The 11,177-nt window shown below is 38.7% G+C and overlaps 1 protein-coding gene across 1 annotated transcript; it reads right to left on the bottom strand.

Annotated features, from left to right (window-relative positions):
* Positions 1-2,391: 2,391 nt before the first annotated feature.
* LOC135102856 (UPF0547 protein C16orf87 homolog) lies at positions 2,392-6,695 on the bottom strand. The gene is made up of 5 exons (XM_064008447.1): positions 6,581-6,695; positions 6,308-6,440; positions 4,371-4,670; positions 4,041-4,127; positions 2,392-3,232 (listed from the first exon to the last, which is right to left on the bottom strand). Exons 2-5 carry the CDS (start codon positions 6,380-6,382, stop codon positions 3,026-3,028), a joined length of 669 nt encoding a protein of 222 aa, XP_063864517.1. The 5' UTR covers positions 6,383-6,440; positions 6,581-6,695; the 3' UTR covers positions 2,392-3,025.
* Positions 6,696-11,177: the final 4,482 nt, after the last annotated feature.

The following is an 11,177-nucleotide window of genomic DNA, read 5'->3' on the forward strand; positions in this document are numbered from 1 at the left end:
GGCACACAGAAGATCAAAGAAAACATCCAAGAAACTCAAGCAGAATTCTTCAAGAGTCTAATGTCAAATAAAAAGGGATAGGATCATTTATGTGTGTGTGTATGTGTGAGCATGTGTCTACTTTGACTGTGGCATGCAATATGGTGTACAGGGCTGTTAATATGAGCGTGACTAGTTTAGCAGTTAGAATTGTAATATAATTTTGTATATAGATGTATTGTACTATTTACTTAATAATGGAAGTGAAACTAAGGTAGAATTCCTCAAGTCATGTGTGCCTACAATTAGGAATAGGGATGGTGTCCTTTTGAGACATATTACAAGTATGGATTCTGTACTGTGCTATCAGAAGAAATAAAGTTGTACCCATAGGTTGATTATCAATAAGTTGGTATCAGTACGTTGGTGTGGCAGTTATCCTTGAATACTTAGGAGACAACTATTTATCCCAATAAAGTCAAGTCTCTGATAAACTAGTGATCTATGTACTTTAGGATGTGTTGTGGAATAAGTCCAAGCAATGCATGTTTTGGGCAAGGAAGAAAGGTGTGTCTATTGTTATGATGACTACTGTCAGGCTTGGGCTATTGTGAGTTAAGTTTATCACTGCTCATAAGACACCAACTATTATTAAATCTATGTATACCATGTATCTCTCTGCATGGATGAAACTAAAAAGGAGGAAGTCCTCAGTTCTCTTCCTGTGTCCTTTTTAGTTATTCCTTACAACTTATAAGGAATATAGCAGCAATATTCTCCCAGCAGGTCCCAGAGTGCTTGGTCACTTGAAGCCTTGTGTGCTTGCTGTGATGCTTGGATGGGGCAGTATTTATCATCACATAGCATTCAATAGTGCATGTACACAATAAATCTTGGATTTAGAGATGTGGATATGGAGTGGAGCAGTGGTTCCCAATCTTTTTCAGTTTGTTAGCCAATTTAACATGCCACATTAAACATGTTACCCTTTCCATAAAATGTCAACCTGTGTTAAGTACCGGACACATCGTGATCATAGTTGCTGAATGGTGAAGACTGTCCTGAAGCATACCTGTTAAAATACTCTTAGCTTGCCACAGACTTAGAAACATTTCTTCTTTTCTAATACTGTATAGTATTAGTTAATATCAGTTTTAATGCCATGTACTGCAATATTTTCTTGATTTCCAGAATTCTTTACTTTTTTGTCACCCCTTCATTACTCCAGAAAAATTGCTATATTACTCCCAAGGGGTAATTTATTCCCAGTTTGGGAGTCACTGCTGTAGAGCGATTAAGGGTCATGTATGGTATGAGATGAAACGTGCATATGAGAGGATGTTAAATCTGAAATGAATAAACTAGTGTTTGTTTTAGGAATGATATTTGACTACAACTTTATTTGGTTTTGTTTCTCTCTGATGTGGGTTCTAAAGAACTCCAAAGGAGATGGCTGTTTCAAGATTCCATAAGGAAGCAGCCAAGTGACACAAAAGATGCTGTGATTATACTGTAGTAAGACCAGACTAATTCGGAGGCAAGGGTGGGGTCAGGGTATCGGTGCAGTGCTGCCAATTTTCCTAAAACTACACCAAATCACTTCTGTGATACACATCTAAAAGGTGCTAGAAATGAGAAAGAAATAATGAATGTAATTATCACAAATATTATATCCCACAAAAAAGTGATATATATATATATATATATATATATATATATATATATATATATATATATATATATATATATATATATATATAATAATATAATCACCTACCATGTGTCCCCTGGGAGGTGACCCATCTGGCTTTTGTTTTGGGAAAAGAGGCAGTGTTGCATGCCCATCCTGACTCCATCCTAGTTGCCAAATTAGGCTGGTTTTACTATTGGAACAGCCAGTACTCAATGGCTGGTTGAGTTAAAGTGCTTCAAGGCCCCTAAAATTATGTCAAGTATTTTCACACCCCTGCTATCAAGTCTGGACATCCATGAATCACTAACAATAGGCCTCATAGGTACTTAAACAAGCTATGGATTTATATTAAGTTGGAGCAGTGCAGGGACTAACATCCTTCTAAGTTTGAGTGCTCCTCAAAAGCTGGATTAATTTACAGTTAAGTACCAATCAACATTCATCTACAGATGCTTTTAAGGAGTGAATTGATGCTACACCTGTGGATTCCCATCAGTACTTGGTGAACAGGAAAAAGAAGGATAAGGGTGTGTGGGTCCTCAGCTGAGCACCTTCAAGGGGCAGAATATTAAAGATAATCTTGAAAATTCCAGCAAGATATTTGAGTCACAGTGAGGGTCCTAACCTGATAAAACCATGTAACTCAAGTGACTTATGACTGCTCAGTAATAACAAAAAATTTCACAATAATTCTTACATAAGGAAAAGCATTTACAAAACACACTTATCCTTTATTCATTCTACGTACGTAAGAATAACAGTATCTTTATATTTTGACTCATTTGTACTAGTTTTTCTTATCCATAGATGGTTTGCAGCAGTACTAAGAACTGCTTCCTAACTAAGTACTATTACTTAAGTTATCTGATTGCTTACCAGAAATCTGAAGTCAAAGTCATCAATAATTCTGCACTACATTAAATTCAAATACTTTTATAAATACAGCGCAGAGATGATGTAAATATTTAAAAAAATAAAAACTATTTGGGATGAAGCAGCAGCCACAATACCTGCAGCACACACCTACCTTTACCTTCACCAGTAAGCTCTAAACATAAAAGTGTTGGGGGAGTCGTGTATGTATTTACAATGGGTAATGGATGATGAAACGACATTGCAATTATGGGTCATGGTGATGCGTACTTAATGGCGAAGACTTACTTTATATCTCATTATAGTAATAAGTTCAGCAACTATCAAATACTAGGATGCAGATAAATGGAAATAAGTGCATGAATGAGGTCTATACCAAAGTGAATACAGCGAGAGGTTCCACTATAGCAACTTGATAAAAATGTACACATGAAGCAGCAGACATATTCGTATTGAAGGATTATGGAAACTTGAGAGGCTTTATATCTTGATGAATTTAGGGTTGTTGAGCCCAAGCTTGAAGTTGATGTCAGAGAGGACGATGGAGTATTGCCTTTCTTTCTCAGGGCTGATACCAGTCATGATGTCTTCATCCAAGTCCTCCTCCTTCTTCTCCCCATTATTATTGTTCTTCTTCTTCTTCTTCTTTTTCTTCTCCTTCACAGGTTCCTCCTCTTCTTCCTCTTCCTGATAATTACATTGTGTTAACTGCTATGCAGTTAGTTGTTTTACAAGACTACATCTATACACTAAGCTTGCATACTCTTTGAAGGGTGGTACTCATAAAAGATATCATGCCACATCTCACTGTAGGAATTAAACATAGAGGAAAGGATCCAGTCTCTCGCTTTGTTTCTTTTAGTTGTCTTTAATGCAAGGACTACAGTGGCAATATTCCTCCAACCTGGCCATAGAGTTTGCTGCTGGTTAGCATCCTCATCCATAGAGGATTTAGAAGATTAATTTGGCTGTGTAGGTGCACATCATCATCTTATAAACATGTCAGTGTTGTTACCTTTTACAATAAGCAGAGAACAGAGAAACATATACTATAAGCCTGGTGTCACGGGACTGGCTAAATGCTTTACCAAATGTTCATGGATGTGGGATGTTTTGTTTGATTATACTTTCTTTACCAACTCTGATGTAAGCAGAAAACTGTCAAGCAGTGGCAATATTACACAAAACACCAGATAATATTTGGTTACCCACTGAAACCTATGGTTGGATATGCAATATGTAACCATGGAAGAAAATTTATTCCTTTATTCTTATATTTTCACATCTTTTAGATGTTCTTATATATCTCTCTATCATTAGCATAACACAACACAAAAATCTTAAACATCTTAGCGTTACTTGTCTACTCAGTGGGGAAGGATACAAAATGATGCAGCCATTGTACTTGATTTGAATGAAGCAATGACCTTCAAATAGACAACTAGGCACCTACAGGCTCTTAATGTTAGATCCCAAGACCCTAGCAAACACTTACTGGTTCTGAGTTGTTTTTCACCTTGCGTTCCCTCTTCACGCGGCCAGTGGGGTGTGGGGGATCCTCCTTCTGCCTCTCCTTGCGAGCCTGAAGATTTGGAAACAGTACAGATGTTGATGGTAACATCCCAGGAATGGGTGTGAATAAGAGTGTCTTTAAAAACAAAGTAGGAGTTAGGGTTGGAGAGGACTGTGCATGGACCACTGGAACAAACCACACCAAACATTTCAAACCATAATTTTTCATGAAGGTTTCAGCATTATTCAAAACTAAGAAAATAACAAGAAAAGGTTGTGAACAAAGGAATGGACAAACTCTAAAGACAATAACCTTTCTCATCTGATTTTCATATTCCAAAGCATCATAGAAGTTTGGTTTCTCTCTCTTGACTCTCTCACTGCGTCGCTTTCCCTCAGGAGCAGGTGACCCAAGCTCTGTCTTGCCACCCCCAGCTCCAATACCCACTGCCCCACCACCTGCACTGGATGAGGCAGCCCCCCGGCTGGGCTTCATGTCCTTTTGCACGCCTTCCTCCAATTCTTCTATTTCTGAGGCGTTGGATGCAGTGGATCTCCTGCGCTCCTCAAAGAACTGATGTCCACAATGGCAATGCTTTGTGGCCACAGGAACCTGGAAACATGATTGCTATTACTCCAGGGAAAGCATATACATACCCTGTGAACATGAGACAATATTCTGCTGAAATAAAACGGATGATTATGGCAGACATCAAAGAAATGGATATCATAATTAACAATTCATTAGGACAGACTGTCTTAACATGATCAAAAGTTATCTATGAACTATATATAGTTTTTTGATGTTGGAACTAACAACACACTTCCACACTATACAGAATATCAACAATTAAGCATGAGAAAATATAATTTCTGAGACAGCCTGGCTCTTGTTTTATAATCTTAGCATTTTCAAGTAGTGTTGCTTCCTTTTATCACTGACCTCATGTCTGTGCACTCTGGTTCATTGTTAACACTTGATGTCTTGAATATATATCCTGTTGTAAGGATGGGACAATCAAGGCTGACCATAAATCACTTATACCTTATAGTTGATGTGTCAGACCCACATTACCTTGAATATCCTGCAGCATTTAATTCCAGGCAACACACATGCCTAATTTTCATCATCTTCAGATTGGTTTCTAAGTGTTTCCATAATACTCTATAATAGGGGCAAGAATGTCACTCCTGGATCTTCCATATGCTATCATTTGCAGGTTCCTAACAAGAATTAGACATATAAGCACCACTGCTAAGATGTGGGCTCTCTTTTAGTAAAGGTAGGTTGAATTAAAATTCTGTTAGTTTAGATAAGGTTCAGTGGATAAAATGATTGAAGGTTAGGAGAGACCTTTGTCCTGCAGTGAGCTCCACAGTTGGTGATGATGCTGAGGTGAGGTTAGGATTGGTTACATTTGGTTCAAATTGAGTTAGGGTTGCCAGAGGCTTGATTTAGTAATAAGAATTATCATGATAGATTTAGGGGTAAAAGTAATCAATATATCAATACTCTTAATTACATTCAGGTTTGCTCAAGTTAGGTTAAGATAAGTTAATGTTCAGTTAGGTTTAGATTAGATTAGGATTTGGGATACAAATCATCCACACTCTCAAGAGTTACCAAGCAGAGCACAGTAAGTTCAGATAAGCTTAGATATGAGCTCCTTGAGATAAGGGTTGTAAGGTTCTGATTATGTAAGACCATTATCTACATTTTACAATATAAATTAAACACCTCCTTAATATATAACCCTAAGAGTACCATTTTCCCATTAATTCTTACAAATACAGCCAAAGGAACCATGGCATGAGGCACCAGGGCCAAATGGTGGGTGAGGAGGCTGCTGCATCACCCACACATCCCTCCCTCACGCAGCATCCTCGCCCCTGCCTACTCACCTCACTAGCAAACAACACTCCAACCAGACCCACACGCTTCCCTCACATCCTCCACAATGGAAAATTGAGCAAAAACCACAAGAAAACCCATAACACGAGGAAATAAGCAGCACACGACTAACCAGACGCCTTCCTTACGACGAGTGAGTCGCCACTTGAGTCAGGCGGAGGAGGGACTGGAGACTGTTGGCGCTACAGACTCAAATGGACACAAAACACGGCAGCAGCACACACCCCCTTGACTCATTATTCCCACACACAGCCCTGGGTTCAAGGAACACACCGGGAATATAACAAAGGGGAGGGAGTGTTGTGCAGATGGAGGGAGTAAAGAAGACTAAGCCTCACCTGTTTCTTGCAGTCGGGACACTTCTTGCTGACCGCCTTTCCGAGCCCTTTAGGAGGCATCACGGACTCACTCATTGACGGTTGTGGGCTAATTTGACTTGGTCTAACCCCGCTGCGGCCTTCCCTGTGTCAGCTGTGTGTGTGGAGGGAGCGGGGAGGCATGGGAGGTAATTATGCGTAACAAAGAGCGGCAATATTCCACCTTTTTAATCCTCCATGATCGTGATTGTTTACACGTTGTCCGATTCTAATCACGTGCAACGCATTAATTACCACGTGTCTCCCTCCCGTCATGTGCAGTGTGTCCAAGGGCTTTCTGCTGCCTTGGTGTTGGCTGGATGGGTTGTGTCAGCCCCTGCAGCACGAGCGTGTGTACCCGTGTTGCGCGGTACAAGTGTGCAACATGCATATGATTAACAACATAACATCCGAACATTCTCTGATTGAATTATGAATTATTTTAAATTCTGGTGTAAATACAATTATCCTGATATTCTTCCTATTGATCTTGGTATTTTTCCCCGAAAATATGTAAATAACAGTGTAATTATTTAAGTAAACATTGAAAATTGATACAATAAACAATACAATAATTGAAAACACGACACAAACTGGTATTGACTGGCGGGCTAAAGCCAGTGTCGCCGCGCGCTGCCGCTGCCTTCTCTTTCCTCCCTGTCCTATATTTAGATGCTTTCTGTGAAGATATTTTTTCTCTGATGGCAGAACTACTATAAATGCAATATATATTAATATTTTATTACTTTTCGATCAACAAATCTTTCAAATAAAAGATGAACCTAGATGTGTGACAGTTCAGGGGAGGTGGGAGGTGGGGCTGGAATATGTTCCCACCTCGCCTTGCAACTCTCGGAGCCTGGAGTTCCAGCATCTTTACTTCGCCCTGATTTTAACTTGTGGAACTTTTTTTTTTTTTTGTGCCTGGGGAGGGAGGACACGGTGGACTTGTTGATATGCGGAAATGCTATTCTGAAGCTGCTTTATTTACTTGACGTTTGCTGTGCTTTGAAAAGCTTATGAATAGACCACGGAAGACAGTCTTACTTCGTTATTGTGATGTTTTCGTGGCTTTTCTCTCTCTGGTTTGACTGTTGGCATGTCCGCATGTGAAAGGAATATTTTTTTCTATTACACATGCTACGTTTTACAAGTATTCATGAAGTTCAGAGACAACTATGCTTTATCATAATTTCGTTTTAGTTGGACGGTTTCTCGGGAAGATGTTCTCCTTCGTTTATCTTTACAACGAACAACTTTTAGTATCAGGACTTTCACTACATACTTCTCACTGTATTCATTGTCTACAAAACTTATATTCTTTGTAGACTTAATAACCTTCCTCTTTCGGTATTCAGGGCACCTACACAATCTTTTCCTTCTGGAACCACAGAATACCTGCGCTAGGGGGTTTCATTAGATTAAAATAAAGAAGAGTTTGCACTTTCATGGTGGCTGGAAAAGTAAAGCTTTCACTATGTTGTACCCCTTTAATGCTATATATTTACTTAAGATCTTTCATTCTGGGGTCAAGAAATGGCTGCGCTAGGAAGTTATATACGTATGCTATAAGGATTTGCACTTTCATGGAAGCTGGATTAACACTATACAATATACGGTTCTTTATTCCACTTTGATTTTTATTTATATTGAATTACTTATGTTTATGTGTTTTGAATGCTGGATTAATAGCTACTTTTATTATTCACTTATTTTGTTTTAATATATTCATTTCTGCGTTTGTACTTTTGGACAATCGTTTCGTATCAGGTTACTTTATTTTCTTTCTCTTTTAAATATACTAAATAATTAATTAATGTGCGTGTGTATATTTTCTAATGGTTGCATTAATGCAGTTAATCGCTCAGCACTACCAGAGAAACGCTGGGTGGCGAGTGCAGGAGTTTGGCCTGGCGAGCACGTAAAGCCTCATTGTTTGCTATTCCCCGGGGTTAATGTAGCTGAATTTCGCGTCATTAACGGTGGCATCACCAATAATTGTTTTCGCTTCAACTAATTACTCTTTACCCAGTGACGTTTCGCCGACTGTATTCGTTTCACCGCGAAAACAAAGCCTACACTGTAAGTCACGCAACAGTTTCTGAGCCATTTCCTGTAGCCTACGTAAATTTACACGGGCTGCGGGTTTTATGCATACTAATAAGCATTAATGTTACGTATTGATTTGCTCTGTATATGAACTGAATGAAAGGTAAAGGCATAGCTTGGTGTTACGCATGCATACACTTCAGTCGTTCATATTAAATTTTACATATTATTATTATTTTTTTCTGTGTGGACGCAGTGGAAAATAAACGTGACAATGATTGAATGAACACTAATCTTCTTTCTCAAGTATTAAAAATAATGAGAGATGATCAATTGAGCTTTCCTCCACTGATGATGCGGAGACCTCACACTACCACTGCCATGAAAACATCGTTGAAAACCCAAGTAACTTCAACTAGAGTACAGCGGAAGCAGTGGCGATAAGACGCCGGCGTGTTTGAGGGTACGGTCCTGGCGTGAGAACATAAAAAAAAAAAAAAAAAAAAAAAAAAAAAAAACTAAGCGAATATTGTACTGATTTGGGGAGAAAGAATAAGACAAGAAGAGAAGAGGAGAATAATAAGGAAGAGAAACATCAGGGAGGCACCGTTGAACGATAGCACGTTCCCGACAACAACCTGAACCCTGAAGGAGTCTCGCTCTTACTTAGGTCTCCCTCGTGGCTGTCTGAAAATAAGGGTATGAAAGACACAACTTTGCTCTCACCACGACTATTTTCAAAAGCTACAGAGATGATTAACCGGGTTCTCAAGACTGTTTCTCCCTTTGATAATGTAGAAATCTTGTTAATCTATACCTAGAGCAGTAAATATACCCTTAAAAACTCATGTCACTTCTAAAGCCTTTTGAAAGTACAGTGGAGGTGCGGCGCAGAGATGTTTCAGAATATGGTGGTGCATAGTGACAAAGGAAAAACCAAAGACCAACATCATCTAGGAACGCGGGGTGGAATGGCAAAGACGGGACTACTCTACAGCATCACTTTGTAGAGGGAAATGGAATGATCAAGAAGACTGACATTCCTGCGGCGGCTCCGGCAGGCTTTGTGAGACGACAGTTATTTATGTTGCCGTCCCTTCCCTCCCTGACTTTTTTTTTTTTTTTTTTTTTTTTAAGATCACAAGATGGCTGAGTGTATTGTTCGCCGGAGGAAAAGGGACACACACACACACACACACACACACTCTCTCTCTCTCTCTCTCTCTCTCTCTCTCTCTCTCTCTCTCTCTCTCTCTCTCTCTCTCTCTCTCTCTCTCTCTCTCAATAGAAAAGACATAAGCAAATGTTACTATAGTGTGTATGACGACTGAATTACGTAAAACTAACACGAATTTATTATGAAAAACTACTATATCAAAATAGAAAGAATGAAAGAAAAATCAATAGCTTCAAGAAATACAACAAATATTTTTACTTTATACTCTCTCAAACCAGCTTAGGTAAACAAAAATAACAATAAGAAACGCACGACATAAGTGTACCATTGAATATCTAAATCGCTTCCGTTTTCTCTGAACGTGAACATTTGTGGGGACTAGGGAGAGGAAGAACTGCCCACCCCCCTCTCTCCTCCCATTCCAACCCTGTCTCCTCCTCTTCCTCCTCACCGCGTTACAAGAAAGTCTCAGCCCCCAAAATACACACACACACACACACACACACACACACACACACACACACACACAGTAATGCAGCTGTTTTAGGTTAACTTACTACATGTGTCTGTTTGTCTGTCTGTCTTGTCATTGGGAACCAGTCTGTAATCATTAGACGTACGTACATGTGTGTGTGTGTGTGTGTGTGATTCACCTATGGTCGTCTGCTGGTGTGTGTGTGTGTGTGTGTGTGTGTGTGTGTGTGTGTGTGTGTGTGTGTGTGTGTGTGTCTGATATTCGTAAAATCGTTAAAAAAAAGAGAAAAAAAAAAAAAAATAAATTGCACTTTAAAATATGAACAAATGACGAATTCATGTAAACTTCACGGGGAAAAAAATGAAAACCTGCACTTTTTAAAACATAAACACAAAGGAGTGAATTAAGCTTGAAAAAAACAAAACAGAAACGTATGAATCTTTATGTTACGGAATAATGGGATTGCGGGACACACCAGTAATTGCTATTGGATTACTAGTGACATTTTTACCGCACTGCTTATAATCTCGGCAAGCAAGATGTGGACGAAACATTCATGACGTGTTGTGAATGATCTATATTATGAGTAGAGTTGTTAATTAGTTGAGTTGTGAATTACTTGTGTTTTGAATTATTTGTATTATGAATTATTTGTGTTGTGAATTATTTGTTTTGTGAATTGCTTGTATTTTTAATTTGTTTTTAATTATCTGTGATGTGAATTGCTTGTGTTTTGAATTATTTGTTTTGAATTACTTGTGTTGTGAATTACTAGTTTCGTTAATTACTTGTGCTATGAATTACTCGTTATGAATTGTTTATGAATTATTTATTATGAATTACTTATATGTATTAATTGTGTTAGGAATTATTTGGGTGTTGTGAATTACTCGTGTATTATGAATTGCTTGTGCGTAATAAATTGGGATTTAAATTACCAAGAATATTATGAATTACTTGATGCAAATGATTAAATCTCTCTTTTTTTTCTATTCACTTACCTTTTTAAACCGTCAGTGGCGACGAACCATAAAGAGATTGACGAGGCCGCTGATTGGCTGAACTTTGAGCCAATCAGCGTGGGCCCTCTTCGTCGGCCCTGTGATGTCAAGAGCGCACAGCGAAGTATTAACCTTCTGCTCTCACTTCCA

Source organism: Scylla paramamosain, chromosome 8, assembly GCF_035594125.1.
Source record: "Scylla paramamosain isolate STU-SP2022 chromosome 8, ASM3559412v1, whole genome shotgun sequence".
In the NCBI taxonomy this organism is placed as follows: domain Eukaryota; kingdom Metazoa; phylum Arthropoda; class Malacostraca; order Decapoda; family Portunidae; genus Scylla; species Scylla paramamosain.

Coding starts and splice junctions, on each gene's coding strand:
- LOC135102856 (XM_064008447.1), bottom strand. CDS start 6,382: ATGAGTGAGTCCGTGATGCCTCCTAAAGGGCTCGGAAAGGCGGTCAGC. Junction 4,671..6,307: donor GTCCCGACTGCAAGAAACAG/GTGAGGCTTAGT, acceptor TCATGTTTCCAG/GTTCCTGTGGCCACAAAGCA. Junction 4,128..4,370: donor ATGAAAATCAGATGAGAAAG/GTTATTGTCTTT, acceptor CCAAATCTTCAG/GCTCGCAAGGAGAGGCAGAA.